Consider the following 19019-nt stretch of genomic DNA (forward strand, 5'->3'; position numbering starts at 1 on the left):
AATGAATGCCAATGCTTTCAGAAGATCCTTAACAGCACAGCTCTGTGTAGACACAACCGGTCTGCCTGAACAGCACATCATCAGCAGAGGAGAAAGCAACAAAGTTACGTAGCCACAGATGGAGAACATAATAGAATGATGATGAAGAACCCAAACAGTCGAAATGAGACCCTAGCCAAACACTGCTTTTTATCCACTTCTCCAGATATAAAAGCAGAGAAAGACTCTGAACGAAATAAACATGTCTGAGATAAACTCTTAACCATTCAGGCTTGGGTCTTGGATGTCTACCAGATGCTGTCTCGGATAAGCCCTGGATTGCATTTTTAGTTAATTTTTTTTTTTTTTAAATACACTGTATATAACCCATCTACAAACAGAAAATATACCTGGTTGAATTCAACTGCTGTGTCGAGACAGAGTCCTCCTCTTTTGCCAAGAAAGGGCTTGTCAGTAGACTGAAAGACAGAAACAGTGGTGGTCCCTCGTTTTTGTATTTTAGTTTTTGTACTATAGCAGAAACTATAGATTCACAATGAGGATGAATGAAATGAGGAGTTTGATGCAACATGAAAAAGAGCATAAAGAGACAGTAATAAGATGTGCTGAAGGTGATGTCCACAAAAAGTCCCTTACATATACACATACATTGACACAAGCACAAAAATACTGACACACTACATGAATTTATAGTTATGACCGCAATCCCAAACTTTGCTTGCTTTCAAAAGAGATGTGCAGTCATGTTAAATGAGTTTATGTAGAAATCTATAATTTTTTTATTTGTTACCATTAAACAGTTTATTCTCTGAGCCTATATTTTGAATTCAACAATTATCCTAATGAACCTGAAACTAGTCCTGAAGACCTTACAATTCCTGTTATTACAGTTTTATGTCATCAGACATTGAAGTGACTCATTATAGTGAAACTGCAGGTCAATAAAAGCTCTGATTTATAGGCCAAAGTGTCCTCATTTCCATTACAAATTCAAATTGGATTTGGATGGTCAGACTGTAGTAACATTTATTTGCATATGTACATTTGTTGCAATGCCAGAGTAACAACGCACAACTGCACATGCAAAGTGGAGAGATTTAAGCATGTAGTTGCATTAATGAGTTTAAATGCTGACACGTACCATGGCTTAATGACTGTATATGTTAAATGCAGTAAATGTTTACCAAAGCAGTCACTGTAAAACTAAAAGTGTAAAAAAAAGTTTTAGGAAGTATGCTGTCTGTGTTTGTTATAATATTTAAATATTAGATGTATAGCAATCAGATATATCTAGCAACCAAATGCTATTGTAAAGTGAATTAAAAAGTTGAAAAATGTTATTTTAAATTCCACAATCCTGTACTGACATTTTTAGAATTGCAAACTGAATAAAAGTATTTTCTTGTTGAACATTCAGACTGATGCAGACAAATCACAAGAAAAAAAAACATAAAATCCAATTTGACTGGTCAAACCAAGTTGCATCCAATTTATTTGAGATTCATGGCAGATTTGAAATTACATTCAAACGGGGATTGAATCTGATTGGACATCCGATTGGATAGGCCAAAAAAAAATCTGATTTGAGCTGCTTGTCTAAACAAAGACACTGTTCCTTGTGCTATTGTCCTCCACAACATTTCAGTGTTCTGTCTTACAGGCACAACTATTACATGGTGATGCAGGGGCAAAAAGCTTATTGCATAAGGGCTCCAGCCACTGACCTGCAAGCATTAACTCAACAAATCCCGCACTAGTGGCACTGTTTTTATAAGAGAAGTGGTAAGAGCACACAATTAGCAATTATGGAGTCACAGGGCCACAGAAAGGCCACAGGTTGTATAGGCACTCAACATAATTTTAGGTATCAGCTGGCATTGACGACATAGCTTTAGCTCCTGGGAAACCCTAATTGACTCCATTCTACAAAGTTGCTCTACATTACCCAAGCATCTCTCCTCCAATCCAATCCACCTCTTTCTAAGACCTCACAGCAGAGTCTACTAAAGGACCATTACTCCAGGGTCTACACCACTGAGCCCCCTGCTTGAGAAAAGTGCTTTAGTGGATCTCTACAGGTTGAAAAACATAACAAAACAATGGACTGGATGAAGATGTGGATGGATGGATCTTTGGATGAATGGATGTATGGATGTATGGATGGAACTATGGATGTATATGTGGTTGGATGGATGAATAGACGGATGGATGCATGATGAATACTGAAGTACTCAGTGAGTCCTCAGTGAATACTCACTGTGAAGCATCTGTCACTGCTGGGAGTGGAATGAACTCACTAGCGAAGTCTATGTCATCCACTAGGCTGTTAGTGCGTGAGATATCAGGAGGTCCATCCAGCTTTTTCTTAACTGTAGGAAACATGCCAGAGCCAATGCAGTCAGATATACCACAAAATGGAAACAGATTTTGGAAATTTTAGTATCTTCACAAAGACAAACATATCTTGTGTTGATGTGGAAACTTTATAGTGGATTTATTTATTTATTTATTTTTCAATTTAATGCAAAGTTAATCATACTGTGTTGAAATGAAGCTGAAAAACAAAACCTGTCAAACTGGCGATTAATGCATTTTTTCAGACAGTGACGTAATGTAGCCTTTAGACACCCAACATGTCTGGGTTGATCAACTTTGAGGGAAATTTCTTTGGTTTATAAAGTAAAAGAGTAAAAGAATATACGATATATATGAAATGATACCTGGAGAAGCAGGACAGCTAAGATTGAAAGAAGACCACGAGTGCTGACGGGCTGTGGACACGCATTAGAAAACAGGCAGAAAAAAAGGTTGCATGGAACAAAATGAAAAACATAAGAGAAAAAACAACAATATGAAGCATGTTCCTCAAACAAGCTGCAAAGACCAGAGAAACAACCTGCTCAGTCACCCACACAGGACTAGCCTGTGACTCAAAATAGAATAACAAGAGCTAAATGCAGTGCAATCAATCTTCTGAAATGTACGAATTAAAGGATTTTATTAAAGGTCATTTCGGAGACAGTGTTTTGCTTAGGGCGTCAAGCAACTTCTCCAACAAAAGCTAAGCAGCACGGCCCACTGGACCTCAACAATCACTTTAGTCAAGAGAATGAATACGCAGCGATACACAGGAGTAGTGAAATAAAGAGAGACAGTAAGGCAGAGAAAGACGGATTGAGTGAGAGAACGAGAGAGGGAATAATAGAAATAAAGCCAGTCAGAAAGCCCAGTTTTATTAATAGCACGCCAGTCTGCACAAACACGTTTGGTTTGGTAGGGCCCCGGCCAATAAAAACATACACAGTGCCTGGTGACAGCAGGGTCCTGGAGCCACAACCCCATTCACAGATTCTCTCAGGCCACCGGACCAGACAGATAACACTGAGATAAGCCGGATGTTGACCAAACGCAACAATACCCAGTTTATTTCTGACCACTGATGGCCCACAATGACCTGATCTATCATTATCCCACAAACACCAACAATCTAATAGCACTATTTGGTTAAAATGTCATTGTTCATCAGCAAAGAAAACTCCCATAACTGCTAAGCTGCTGATTCGACATTGCTTAAGACTGTTCTGAGAGCAGTTATTCTATTTCAAGCTGTAATTCCTCATTAAGAGCTACATATCTTTGTATTATTTTAACCCAGCTACATGCTACATTTATTGTCTTTGATAAAGCCACAACTCAATTAATCAATTTCTTAAATATTAAATACAGTTATTATAACCAGTCTACTGTTCAGAGGTTCAGAGGGGAATCAACATTCAATTGAATACATCTTTTCAATAAAATAAATCTCATTTAGTTGTTACATTTATTTTTAAATATATTAAATCTTTCAAAAATTATTCATTTTGCTGATCACCTTCACTGGTTTCAAGTAATTAACAGGAAACTGAGAATCTGAAACAAAAGCTCAAGACGATTCAAAAATGATTTATATTAACTTCAAGAATGATGTTATCATAAATTAGCATTCAAATTGGTGGGGATCAAGTTCAGAGATAGGAAAATTTACATAAACTCAGAGCAGATGATTACATTAAATAGTTCGTGTTAGTGGCCAGTTAACAAAGCTATCAAAGCATTCACTGCTTGTTGTTAAACTTTAGTTTATTCTTGTTGCTCCCAAAATATTATATAATTAAAAGCTATTGATTAAAAGCTATGAATTCAAGACGACTATTAAAAAATTTAAACTATTATGACCTTAACTTTTGAAAAGTAGTGTAGCCTTAAAAATGTTATATTCACTTTTATCATTTTATCACTTTTATAAATTTTACGTAACATAACTATTATCTATTCATTGAACAGATATGTGTGCTTTGGTCATTATTTCATAAAAAAAAATTTATGTCTTGAAACAAGCTAAATTGACTCCAGTTATTTCCAATGGACTCCAGTTATTTCACTACTTACTTAAAACAAGTACAAATGATTTTTAGGTGAGATTAGGTAAATAGTTTCATATTAATATTTTAATATCTCATGAGATAAAAAAATAGGCTAGATATCTTTCCAAAATATGAATGAAGGCAGCACAGAGTAGCACAATAGCTAACCTTTTGGGTTTAGTGGGGATTAAGCTCTACCCAGACCCACAGCACTCCCTCTTTCACTACTTTTCAGCTACCCTTTGACACTGCAAACACAACTGCCAGCCGCACAGTGTAATTAACCCCTGAACCCTAAGCGTATTATTCTGTTATTAATCTTGGGACATACCATTCAGTCACTACACTAAAATGACTTTATAGTGAAAGTTTAAGATTAGAGGAGTTTTGCTGTTGACCTGCAGTTTAATATCAGGCAATGATAATGATAAAAGCAATAAAAGCAACAAATAAAAACACAAAATCAAAAGGCAAAAGCACAGCAAAGCACCAGACATGAAGCTCACCTGTCTGTCTGAATATCTTTGTGATGCCTGCGAGACAAAAAGCAGAAAACAGGTCAAGACAACTAATATAAGTCACTGAATCCAGTTATAGTTAAAGAAAATAACATGGTGGGAGCATCAATGGGCTTCATGTTACTCAATGAATTGCATCACTCATTCAGTTCTCATTAGAGGAAGTAGGTCACTGACTGCTCAAAAAGGGCCACTCTCAAGAATTGGAGCTCAAGAATTTTCCACTAGTTTTACATAACCTGAATCTAGTTCATTCTAAATTTCAGTTTTTACACTGATCTTAAGATGGAATAATCCACATGCAGAGATGTCTGTATCTGTATAGTTTCTTTTGGTAGAGCTCACATTAGATGTCCCTGTGTCATCTGATTAAGTTTCATGATATGGCAAAGTGTTAACAAGTTTTTTTTAAGTAGTTCAAAGTCTTGTAGACATATGGTCCTATTTCATTATCTGTCTTTCCCACAGAACTAATTAAGCTCAAAAGACACTGTTTCTTTTTCCAATAACTGGTTTCCCCACTGTAGACTGTCTCTGTAAATGTCTCTGCTTTTATGATAAAGCCATTTAACAGGAAAAACCTGTAAAAACCTGCAAAAACAGCCTTATTAACCGCAAGAGGGCGTGGATTTGTTGGGCAGGGGCTCGTTTTAACACAGGATGTGTTCCAGTCGCATATGGAAAATGACATCTATCACCAGTATGGAAAAATGGGCCGGGTCAAACATTCTTTTATCTATTTAACTGTTTTTCTCCTCTGTTACTGTTGCCAGTGGCCCTGCTGAATGCACAGGGCAGAAAATGTACCAATGTCTTACATATATTTTATTCAAATTTATTCAGATTTCAGTGACTTTACTCTGTTTTCAGCTTGTTTTTTCACCACAATTATCTCCTAAAGACGCAGCAAAGTACTTAAAAAAATAAATCCAGCTAAGCCACGGCCTCTACAGCACAGAGCTCACTGCAACATACTCTGAAGCATATTATCTGCGGCCTGAGGTCGATGAGTGCACAAACTGGCTTCACTGGGTAGAAGGAATGTCAGGATTACTCTCTTCTCTATTATCTATGTGTATGTGTGTGATGCACCAGCAAATTCAGGCCACTTATAAAGAAATCAAAATTAACCAAATTAAAAACAATACAAAAACACACAGATGAACTAAAAATGTTGTGTCTGGATAGCACTTGGTTTGGGGTTGGGGTATAGACTGTTGCTATTAGCACTTTAAGATGCACATTATTGACACAGGTGTCCGATTGTGCACACACAGTTTGTGTACTCTCCACAGAAAAGCATTGTTAATAGAATGGGTAGCTCTGGGCCAGCCACACATGGGCCTTATGTCACCATTCCCATTGCTAAGCGTCACTTACAGGGGTATAAATCACGCCCCCCCCCCCACCCCCAACACTGGGTTGTGGAGCAGTGGAACTGTGTTCTCTGGAATGATGGTGCTCTATCAAACACATCTGAGATGAGTTATAGTGACCATTTTGGTCCAGAACCTGACCTCACTAATACAGTCTTGTGGCAATCCCATTGTTCCCAACGTCTAATGTAAAATGTTGCCAAAAGTGTTGAGACTGGGGGGGGAGGGGGGCACGGTAAAAAAATTTATGCCTCTGAGTTCACATAAAGCGTTTGATACCTGGGGGTTCCTCGAGGAAGAATGGCACGTCTCGCTTGTCCTCTTTGTCGTCTATATGATCGTAGGTGATCTGAGGTATGGACAGGGCCTTCTCTCCGGCGTTCCCCAGGGAACCGTTATCACGTGTGGACTTCAGCCTCCGCTTATACCGCTTACTCTGTACTCACAAGAGAATGGAGATAAAAGTGGCTGCTATGTGGAGATAAAAGGGCTATCATTGCAAGCTATCAAAAGGCAGCGAAGGCCGTTTAGACATAGGCAACAAAAGATTGTGCAGGACTCGTAAGTGTCTCTGACTGAGTTTATCACAAGCATTTTGAAATACAGTGATGGCCATGAAGAGTTGTTCAAAAAGTACAGAATATTTTCATTTCTCTTGGCATGAAAGAAATAAAGCAAGAAAAAAAGTTTCGAAACTGTAACTAAAGTGATAAGAACGTCACACTTCTCTAATGCCAGCCTAAGCCCTTTTCCCACATAGTCTCAAGGAGAAAAAAGGGGAAATTATAACTTCAGCTGTGACGCAAATCATTCAGCACACGCACTGGTCAACAAAGATTCATTTAATCGAATCTAATCTAAATGTAATCAAGCATACAATCTGCAGAGAAGCACAGGGATGCCTTTGTTTTCCTCTGTGAGAAAGATATTTGAAATTTCTGCAAGAAATCCTGCAGATCCACACACATTTGTGGTACTTGACAAATGAAATGTACACTCGGATTGATATGAATTGTAAATTTGCCCTTCTGACAAAAACTCATAAATATTTTGTAGTTTTCACCCACTGTCAATAGAATCCTTGTACTCCATGATCTCTGCTTTTCTGGTGACTTTTGCGGTTGCTCAACTAACGTACAACTTTCGTGATTAAATCCCCTTGCTTGCGTCGCACTGATTTGTAGAACTGCTCTTCTTATTGAGCACATGAGTCATGCCAGGCTTTGATAGTGAAGTGACTTTTTCCCATTAAACCGAACGACCGCTGTAGGAGGATAGTAGACAGGATCGGTGAATGACTGCCTTGGAAATGAAAAAGGAATGAATGGTTGGTTTATGAACGAGAGAACAGTCACACGCCCACACAGAAAAAGAGGTGGAAGTAGTGGCCACTCTCCCAATATGTTTGGAGACAGAGCTACACAAAGATTTTTTTGTTGTTGTTGCACTACACAAAGGTTTGCTCCCAGGAGAGAGGCGGCCGTGACATCATCTCATCTGACTGTGTCATTGTGTAGAGAAGACAAAGGGGCCCGGGGTCAAATGGGCGTCCAGGGGAGCGAGCGAGTGAGGGATACAGCAGAAGAAAGAGAGAGGGAGAGAAAGAGAGAGAGAGAGAAAAGAGAGAAACACTAATTCTTTCAATGCCTGTCCTATGACTAAAGACCACAGTATTACACCTCAACCTACACACTCCAAATTCCTGCCATTCACTATAAAAAGTAAAAAAAAAAAAGAAAAATCACTACACAATTCCAGCCTACTATGTTCTGTCATGTGTAGCGTAGCTCTGATTAAACCAAAGCAAAGCAAAGCAAAGCAGATGACCTTCACCACTGTGGCACAATGCCCCTATTAAACTTACTGCAAACTGATCCTGTCTGATTCTAACACACCTAATTCTATCTGCCAAACACACCTTTGTCGCTTCACCTGCACCAGGTGCACATATGAATGGGCCCAAGGCAAAGATTACATACAATGTAACTCTACAGAAGCTTGGAGAGGCTTACTTTACAGTGACCTACTATAGTTCTTTAGTGAGGATAACCTACAGGAAGGACAACAAGCAAAGAGCTCAAACAATAAAAATCAAAGAGGCAGCTCCACTTGCAAACATCAAGGGAGAGAGTGTTACCCCTTACCAGTTTTCTGAAGTTTCCAGGACTGGTATTCTCTGAGTTTATAACTGGGATGTAGTCTCCAGTCAGCACATACATTTTCCAGGTAGCTGGACAGCCCTCAGGTTTCTCACAAGCATAGCATCGCCACAGCGTCTGCAAATCAGAACAGATATCAGTGACCATTTGGGCTTTGTTCTGCAGTTAAACAGTTCACAAATTACACACAAATCAATTAATGATTTTGTTAACATCCAAGACACTGAATTATTCAGCAATTCCGAAAATAAATCGATCCTTCATACTCTCAACTATTCTTTTTCTGTGGCAATACATATTTCCTGAGTAGATAAAATAACAATTTGGTGCACACAGGGAGTGGGGGAGGGGTCATAAATCAACACAGGTTCAGAAACATGCAATCGCCTACGTACATTACTAATTTACTGATGTTGAAAGTTTCAAAATTATTTTTTTCTTGCCAAGTCAAGGCATCTTGATTTTCTGTTCTCACAACTGACTACACCTGGTAGCTCCTCTGTGCCCACGTGAAGTGTTTGTTTGACAGCACTTATTGGATTGATCAACACACAGTACTATGGGAAACTCCAAAGAGCTTAGAGAAGATCTGAGAAGGATGAGAGTAGATTTATAAAAGGCAGGGATGTCTCCTGGAGCCATGTCTTCTATTTCTGGGAGAAGACCCAAACTGTCACCTTCAGCTGAGAGGAAATTGGTTAAAATGGTCAGGAGCAATTTAAGAACCACCAAGGCACGGGCTTGCCAGGAACAGGTTGCTGAAACAAAAATGTCACTGTCTACAGTCGAGTTTTACAACGCCATGGACTGATGCAACTGAGTACATGAACAAAGACAAAAAAACCTTTGGGAGAAATGTTCTATGGTCAGGTGAGACAAAGATTGAATTGTTTGGCCACAATGATACAAAGTATGTTTGGAGGAATAAAGGTCCGCCAAGAACACTGTACCAGCTGTCGAGCATGGTGCTCTGGGGCTGTTTTGCTGACAGCTGAACTGGTACTTTGCACAGAGTGTATGGAATAATGAAGAATTCTCTATCATAACCTCAAATCATGAGCTAGATGATTAAAAAAATAAAGAAAATAATTGTCCAACAGGACAATTGCCCCAAACACACATTGAAGGTGATTGTGGAATGGACAAAGCCAGCAAATATTCATCTTTCTTAACTTCTGACCTCAACCTTATCAAAACTATGTGAACTTTGCTTAAAAGTCAGATATTATTCAACATTTACACACATATTAACAGTGCTGTCTCTGTATTTCTGGCCCTGTATGTATCATTTGACCCTGTGTGACATATATGGAGTGCACTCATTCTACTTCAGTAGAATACGGTTCTGAAAGCTCAATGCTGTTGTGCTTTTCATGCCCATGACGATGTAAACGCCCAACCATAGCTGTACTTTTTAACTAACATTCATGATAACTGATGACATTCAGGTCCTGCCAACTTTCTGGAAAGTTTTTTTTTTCACTTTGAAAGATAACTATTTGTCCTACAGGGAATCCAGTCTTAGACAGACAGGCTGCCACAAAATCAACAAAAATGAAGTCAACAAATACTTTGAGAGTGACGCAATGGCAAAATTAATTCTTTTTGGAATGTAGTGCAAAAATACCAGGTCATCTACACTGAAAACAAAGACCAAATGTCTGTTCTGTTTTCTTACACTATGTTGTAATTGTATGCAGTATGTGGAAATCATGTACACATTTGATACACAAATTCAGTGCATTGTCTCATTTGCATAGCTTTGTCAGTACCTGTATTAGTGAGGCAGCAGCTGGGATTTGGCGATTGAAATGTTTCTGTCTCTGCTTCTGCTGCACCTTCAGAGCAAAACCTGAACCCAGAATTCCCTAAAATGAGAGTCAGTTGGTTAAACGATTCTGTTCTTTTATGAGTCAGACCAGTTTTCCAGTTTTATCTCTTTTAAAGATTAGGTGAAAAGTCCTTGATCTGCATAATCTAGCCAGATTAACAAAAACAAGTATTATGGAGCTCTTGCATAAACATAAATAGCATTGCATAACTAAAAAGATAAGCAAAAATCAGTCAGTGGAACACTCATTTCAACTAAAGCGTAAGAGAACTCACACTGAATTTCTTTTTTTGTATTCAGCATTTATTGTTCCAAAATGATGTGCACTGCAATGTTGTAGCTGTGCATTATATATAAAGTGTTATGTGAGAACTCAAGCCCCTAGAGGCCCTGCTTTCTCTTTAATGGACCCCATTAACCCTGGTTCCCCATTACTGCAGGGGCCTCTATAGGAAAACACTGCCCCAGGGCACCAGACAAGGTCTGAGAATTGTGTGCTTTGTGTGTGTGGGTGTGTATGAGAGAGAGAGAGAGAGGCAGAGGAAGAGAAAGAGCAAGAAAGGGTATTTACCGCTGGCAGAGCAAAGAAGGAGATAGCAAACACACTAAAACAAGAGGCGATGGCCTTCCCTATCCACGTCTGGGGAACTTTGTCTCCATAACCTATTGTAGTCACAGTGACCTGTAGAAGAGAAGGAACTTTAATATGATTTTCATCATAAAACACTTTATGAAACACATATGAAATGATGAGAGTTTTAACAGAACCAAGAAATGCATGTTGGGGTACTTGGTTATATATGCTACACTTTTGTTTGACAGCAAGCATTCCTCCTTGCACACCTCAAAATCAAGCTTGCACTGTCCCTTTCTGATGGTAAATGCTGTACTTTGACATCAACTGTGGAAAAAGCTGCCTGCAGATTCTGTGATGATATTTTAGGATTGTTTGAGGTTTCTTAACTTATTTTGTGGTCTGCTCTTGGACTGAACTTGTTAGGACAGCCTGCGCTTATTTCATTTATTATATTCGCAGTTATTTTCACTAATTATTTTGTGGACAGTGGACACCCCACACTTCAACAATCAAGAGTAAACCCAACTAAATGAATTTTACATAAGACAGTGTCCTCTTTTTATTTTAAGCATGTTATGTAGTAATAAATGTGGAGTATGCTAACTTTATCATAAGAAAATTGCATTTCTATTAATTACATTTAACACATTAATAAAAAAGACAGTTACATGTATTTAGTTATATTACCTCCATCTCTCAATATTATCTCTAAATATGTTAACAAAGACAAACGTTTTCATGAGGAGTCCTATTTTTTCACATATGAACAAATGTTTACAGTAAATGAAAGCAAAGACAAAAGGATCTATAAGTTTGTTGCACTACATTTGGGCCAAGGTGTTAAAGGCTGTAGTAAGACGGTAACAGATATCTCACAGTAAGTGTGCTCTCACTGGCCTTTGTCTTTGCCTTTTATTTTTGTTTGGATAGAGGAAAGCTGATTTTACATCTAATACTTATGAGCCTGGGTTTTCTGAGTACTCTCTGACTCATACTCTGACACACACACACACACACACTCTTTCCTTTCCACTAATCCATAATAAAGTGCGGGAATTCAGCAAACACAGGAAAACAAATACCTTTAGACCCATGTGCTGAAAGAGGAGCCAACTCTGACACACTGAGAGAGCCCTCGGCTCACGGTGAGCGTGTCTGAGGCTTTTCCCTTACAATACCTACAATACAGGCTGAAGGAGGCCGAGGCTCTTCACATAGGCTTTTGGGTGAAGAGTGGCAAGGAGAGTTTAATCCCAGCTTTCAAAGCGTACACACAATGCTAGCCATGACATGGGTACGCAATTGGCCACTGGTTCAAGGTAGAAGACTGGCTCCAAGGTGCCAAGGGTGGTGCCCCAGACTACTTATGAGACAGAGAGTATTTTGTGCATGTGTGTGTGTGTCTGTGTGTATGTGTGTGTGTGTGGCATAATGGTATCCCAGGCTGCAGCGTCGCCAGATATACAATTTACTCTGACCATGAAGCCAATGTGCATGATTCAGTGAGTCACTGAGTGCAGCCTATGGTCTACGTGTGTGGCCAAGCCAAAGCTGACATTGCAGTGTCGCCTTTGGGCATAGAGTCTGTATATGTGTGTGTGTCTGTGAGATCAGACAAGCCTTGTGCTTTGAGGCTTAGACGGTGTGGTAGTCACAGTCTATGAGCTGATTACAACTAGTATTTCTTTCTACTTTCCTGGAGCTCTTTCAGTCACCATGTCCCTGTGTTAAACTTGTCCAGTAAGTGTGTAACAGTACACAGAAGTCACGGTTTAGCTCACACCACAGGTCAGTACAACGGGAAAATCCATAAGATTTATCTTTCTTTCTTTTCATGTTTTTAATTTTTAATTTCAGACACTAATCACCTGAAGCTGGCATGCTGTGAACTTGCTAAGGGCTTATAGTTTCCCAGTGTTTCCCAAACTTTGTCATGCCAAGACCCACCTGTATCCAGTGTTACTCAGTACACAGTATACAGACATGTTTTGGCTAAACTTGTTTTAAGACTGTTGTTAAATGGTAGAGTGAGTATTACATGAAACACTCTCTGTACTATTTGATGATCTTAATGCTATGATGCTGTTGAGAAACTGAGCTGGCGGTCAGTCAGCTGCTCTTTATCTGATCACCCTTGCTGTCACTTGCCATTCGTTTCACTGGTGCATTACTGAGAAATAACCAGTCTCTGCAGACAAAGGAAATTTGTTTTGTCACAATTCTTCCGGCACATAGTTAAAGTGGACATTTACAGAGGCACCTGCTTCAAGCCCAAGCACACGCAAGGTTTTGTACTTTTACACCCCTATTGCCCAGTGATCTCCACTCTACTCTCCACCACTGTTTTTTTTTTTTTTCAATGTTTTTGATTTTCCTCTTTCTCTATGAATTACTTCTCTTTTTCCATGAACATTGTCTCCAAGCTTTCACTTTTCCCTTACTCCAGCTCTCATCCTCTGCCTCTCCCTTTCCCCTCCATTTTATTCTGTGTTTCTTGCCAACTTCACTTTCTCTCTGTGAAAGAGGAATGGGCGTGTCCAGAGGAAGGAGCAAGCCGCTAAGTTAACGAGTTGGCATATGTTCATTCTGAGAAAGAGGGGTATGATTCATTGGGCTGGCCTGTGCCTCTCTCCCTCGCTCTTGCACTTTCTCTGCACCTGCAGTTCCCTACCGAGAGCAGCACAACAACACATTAGCCATTGCATTTTTCTTTGGGTTTTCCTTATATATATTTTAAAGGCAATGAATATATATATATATTTTTATATATATATATATATATATTTTTTTTTTTTATTATTTTTTTTTTTTTTTTGCATTTATGGTACAAGCCATTTATGAAGTATGACTTTAACACTTTGATTCCCAGGCTCTCTATTCAGTTAGCAATCTTAACAATGCACTCTAGAACAGCAGGCCAGAGCTTGTTTCAAACCCATGCTGTGTTTGAGTCTATAGTGTGCAGATTTCCTCAGCTTGGGAAAAAGAGAAAGCATATCTGCTAATGGGACTGCATGAATATAACAGAATAAACAGTACATCAGATATTCCAGCCATTTCAACTTTTGAAATGATTTACATCAGGACTAAAACACTGTTGTTAAAACCATGAAGACATCCCAGCTATGTGTCATGTAATTACGTTATGCTAATTCTAGCTCAAAACTGGCATATAAAGCACATAATAGACATGCATGTTACTTTTATGCCTATAATGTAAAGGATGTAATAGACATACAAATAATGTGTATTTAAAGGCATGTTTTACTGAAGGACTCTGAAGGAGAATGTTGGCTGTTTGAGAGGGTAGAAAATAGTGTAATTAAAGAGAATATAAAATGTAAGCCAGTTTAAGAGAGCCAGTTAACAGCCGCTACTGGCACATTTGGTTGCATTTTATAAACATGGATTTCAGCCATAACATGCTTATTCACACAGCACCAAATAAATATTTTGTGTGGTTTAAAGGAAAATGCTGTACAGCAGAAACAGTCAAATGCAAAACTAGTTGTACCGCAGTACCGCAGTGCCATCTTTAAGCACTGGTTTTTGTATTTCAATCATTTTTAAGCAGTGTTTCATTTTAACAGAATGTCATCACACTCAAATTAACACTATTAATGAACTACCAAATTATGTAATTATGAGTCATGAGTTTAGAGTGTGTCACCAGACTAAACTGTGCAATGGCCATGAGCTGAGCACAGACTAATAACTGGCCAAACACAGCATTTTTAACCAGACCTGAAACAATTACCAATTTTGAGATACTGTATACGGTTGCAACCCCAGTGGGTCCTTTCTCCCCTTTCTCCCTCCTTTCATGCCTTCTCCCATTCTTCCATTCTTCCCTCCTTTCCTTCGTCCCCCTGCCTTCCCACCTCCCCTTTACCTCCCTCCCGCTCTCCCTTCCTCTCTTTGTCCCCCTCTCCTTCAGTGAGTTCGTCCACCCCCTGCCCCTCCTCATGTTCAAGTTTACAGTTTTCAGAAAAAAAAACAAAAGGGAGCAAATCCCCCTGTTGAGGGCTTCTCCTTGCTACCTCTTCCACACAAACAACGGCTTTTGTTCCCCACTACAGAGAGCAACAGGAAGCCTCACGCTTTCTGACCCTCTCCACAAAAAGGTAGAAACCCAGCAATTAAAGTTTTAATTAAAGATGCTGACGCCTCAGAGTGTAGAGAAAAGAGAGGGCTTTCAGAGGGACAGCAGGCGAGGTGAAAAGAGGTGAAAGGAGACTATTGCCAGGGCTTTTGTACAACACCGGTCCCCAGAGCAAGCCTATGATTGCTTTCTCATTACTTTTCACATTAAATTCAACTTGTTAATTAACTAGACTGAAAACTACATCTGAGATGGATTCAAAAGACCATTTGATTGAACAGGTTTGAATTAAAGCGTAATGCAGCTCATTCGTTCTGTGGAGCTATAACTGCAAGGGTATCTGCAAATGCAAGGGTATCTACAAGGGTATCTAATGAAGCATTCTGCTGTTCTACTCTAACAGTTGATCTAATGGATTATTATTGCAACTAATGGTTTGATTGTAGGAACACATACTTGTGACATTATACAGTCTACTAAAAAAGGCCCAAAGATATGTTTTATTTGCAACACAAAATATGTGTGCATAAAAGAACTACAATTGGCTCCTCATTTTTTGGTAAATGGTGATTCCTCAGCAAAACCAAGCAAGACATAATTTAGATAATTAGACGCACCACAGTTTAGGTCAGTTTAAATCAGGCAATTTGAAAAATACTTACAACACCCCACCATAGCGCATCAGCATAGCTTGAGAAGCCTGTTTTTCCCTCCTCGTCCACCGCATCTTTCTCCGCCAGATACACAAAATATGAAGAGAAGATAAGACCCAGAAATCCAATATATAGGGTCGTTATTAGCTCCTGGTACAGAGGAAACACAACATCATTAATAAAATGATAATGTTGAGACATCTTTCAAATTTAACTATGGCAGTAAAAAGTAGCCAGTTTCTGAATGTTACAAGCCAGATACTGGAGAATTAAGCCATGCATATTCAATATCAGATTTTTTTACTGTGTTATATACTATAAATATAATAAAATAATAATAATATGTATGAAACAATTCAACGCTATTAGTTAAACAGTATACAGTAAGCTTATGAGTCTTAATCAGCACACACTCTTCAAGTTCTTAAAAAAATTGTGTTGATTATGTTTAAATGTAGATCTATTTCATTTGTGTGCATCAGTGTATATGTGTGTGTGTACAATTTATCTAAAAAAGATATAGAATGCCTCATATCACTGGAACAGGATCATTCAGCCCAACACCCTGATTACTTCAGCATGGACTCATGAATTCCTTATTTGGTCACTGAAGACTCCAGACTGAAGATCAGCATGAATATAACATGGCTGAACAGAACTGATAAGGTTCACTTGATGTAACTGTAACACCTGCACCACGCTGAATACATCCGTTTTTAACAGAGGTACACACAGGCTGCAAAGTAAACCGTTGACAAGCCAGTTAGCCAGTTTGAATGACAATGGGTTTCAAAAAATGTGTATTTGTGTCCGTGTGTGTGTTTGTTTAGAGCCAGGTGGCCACTGGCACCAGAGGATGCTCTTATCCCACTAACATTTAAAAAACTGGTACACTATATTTTATTAACATTGTGTAAATCTGGATGATGGAAACTATGCTGGAACATAAAATACATATCAATGCCATATATAAATAACTGTAATAATTTAAGTAGGTCCATAATTCATACGTTCACGCCTATATTAAAGAGGTTTAAAAGTCAGTGAATAGTGATTTATTACACTGTTGTTGTTGTTTATGTGTTTGCTCATATGAGTGCTGTAGCCTTAAAAAGACATTGCCCTCTATGACCCAAATCACCTCCAGCTCACTGAGAAATGGTGACTGAACAGTTTAGTTAAGCTTAAAGCAAAACTGAAGGCCAGTAGATGATTTACTCGGTGCAGAGCTATTTAAAGCAGAATAAACTGTATCAAATATTCAGACTTCAATGAAAGAGTAAGCAAATGCATTAACTATCCAACGCATGTCATAGTCATTTCTTTTGGGTACATATTATTTGGTGTCTAGATATATTGCAGTGTGTGAGTTTGTGAGTGAGTGTGTGTGAGAGAATACAAACCTGTCGATGAATAAAGACTACAGAACCCAGAAGCCTCCATGTTCCTCCCTGTCGATCCACATGAAGCATGCGCAGGATCTGAAGGAAGCGAATTCCTCTGAAATCGAAATAAAGCGGTGTTAAGCATTTGTACTGAAATATTGGAGTCGACATACTGTGCGATTAACAGTGACCAACTTTGTGATAAAATTCTAAATACTTCTAAAATGATTTCGAATTTTAGAAAACTTAAAAAATTCTAAATAAAAACCTCTGTAAGTTGCGAAAAAATTATATGTGTGGCTTAAGAATATTTTTTGTTCAAATGTTGTTTTGACAGTGTGTACAAATCATCTTGTTACAGTAATACCTGATAGCAGACGTGGCGAAAACCTGCCCATTTGATCCCACACTCAGTACTACAACTGATGCGACCACCACTATTAAATCTGCCCCAAAAAATCAGAGTCAGATAGTCAGAATTTGTTCTGTTGGACGTTAACATAGTTAACATACATGGGTAAATGTTTTATTATTATTAATAACGGTAATAATAATAATATTACTATCATTATCATCAGGCAACAAGTGATAGAGAAGTGTAGAATGTATATGAAAATATATAAGGAGTTTCCAAGTATGTTTTTACCTATGATAGAGATGGGTTTTCTGATGAAGCGCAGTCTGCCCTTGATGCCCACATATTTGCTCCTGCAGCCTGCTGACCATAGGCGCACCACATACTCCGTGCCAAAAAACACCACTAACACAATCTCCTAAAGAGAGGAAACATGACCATTGAGTGTGTGTGTGTGTGTGTGTGTGTGTGTGTGACAGATGAGTGAATGTGAGGATGGTCAGCATGAAACTCCATCTAGGATGAGCACATATCCCATGAGAAGGGAATTCAGGCTGACCTCTCTAAGGTAGAAAACACTTATCTAGTCTTCTACTGTGACCCCTGATTTATAATGAATTGACCCTGATTGCCACTGTGACCCCTGAGGTGATGCGAGTAGTGAACTAACGTGGGTGGCCAGAGAACGGCTTGCTTACACAGACTGGTGAAACAGACAAAGCTGTAATACTACCCTGCTTCTCAGCTGTAGTGTCAAAACACACACATACGCCATATCAGGTGTTCTGGGCAAATACACTGTGCAGCCCACACATATCAGCCCCGTGGAAGTACTGGTTTCACTGTTCAAAGCAGGGTTTAGGTGATTACTAAATTAATTTCATTCTGTTAAAAGGGACACGCAGATGTTCCGAAGCCTGGATATTATTTACAGTACACAGACATAAGTTGATTTATGTCTATGAAAAAATAAATTAACATCTGGACCTTGAGTGTCTTTAACAGCATGTCAGAAAGGCTGGAAGCAGCTGGTCTCAAATGTTGTCAGACGTAAAGGAGAATATAAAACAAACCTCACTTGAGGTCTGTTGTGTTTTGTTTTAAAAGTAAGTAAACAAAATGTTAACTCATTTAAATTAGCTTATGATTGGCCTGGGTTTAAAATAATAATTAAAACAAAAAAAATCATAAAATATTAATTGTGGGTTTTGAAATAACATTTAAATAATATAAGAACATTTTCATGTATATTGTATCAAAATCATACATTTTCTTTTATAAAACATTTGTCTTATAGCATAAACTGATAGAATATTTGTTTTAAGATTAGAAGAAGAATTATCTAGGCATTTAGGGCCTAGCAAGCACAATAATGTGCATGTGTGTGTATGTGTCCACATGACACACTCTGGGCAGGGGTAGCCTGTTTGTTAAACTTTCTTCAAATCAAGTCAAAATATACAGCACACAGACCATATATACACTAATATGAATTAAGAATGAAACAGTTGATGTGCAATGTAAGGATGACACTTTGTTAATTGTAAAGTGCAAGGTACAAAATGTGCAAAAGTGAATGAACTTCATCATGTTGTTCTCTTTTATTGTTTACAAGTCAAATGAGTGTCATTAATGTCATTTGGAATCACGGGCATTT

The 19019-nt window shown here is 38.5% G+C and overlaps 1 protein-coding gene across 1 annotated transcript in view; it reads right to left on the minus strand.

Annotated features, from left to right (window-relative positions):
• Positions 1-19019, minus strand: part of kcnq1.2 (potassium voltage-gated channel, KQT-like subfamily, member 1.2) — a 141431-nt gene that overhangs the window by 113860 nt on the left and 8552 nt on the right. The window contains exons 3-14 of the mRNA XM_072673773.1: positions 17654-17780; positions 17375-17453; positions 17026-17122; positions 15632-15772; positions 10862-10972; positions 10232-10327; positions 8445-8576; positions 6580-6736; positions 4913-4939; positions 2721-2771; positions 2258-2369; positions 390-458 (exon numbers count right to left, since the gene is read on the minus strand). Of these exons, the coding sequence (XP_072529874.1) occupies positions 390-458; positions 2258-2369; positions 2721-2771; positions 4913-4939; positions 6580-6736; positions 8445-8576; positions 10232-10327; positions 10862-10972; positions 15632-15772; positions 17026-17122; positions 17375-17453; positions 17654-17780 (1199 nt within the window). The remainder of the gene's footprint in view (positions 1-389; positions 459-2257; positions 2370-2720; positions 2772-4912; positions 4940-6579; positions 6737-8444; positions 8577-10231; positions 10328-10861; positions 10973-15631; positions 15773-17025; positions 17123-17374; positions 17454-17653; positions 17781-19019) is intronic.

Source organism: Salminus brasiliensis, chromosome 2, assembly GCF_030463535.1.
Source record: "Salminus brasiliensis chromosome 2, fSalBra1.hap2, whole genome shotgun sequence".
Taxonomy (NCBI): domain Eukaryota; kingdom Metazoa; phylum Chordata; class Actinopteri; order Characiformes; family Bryconidae; genus Salminus; species Salminus brasiliensis.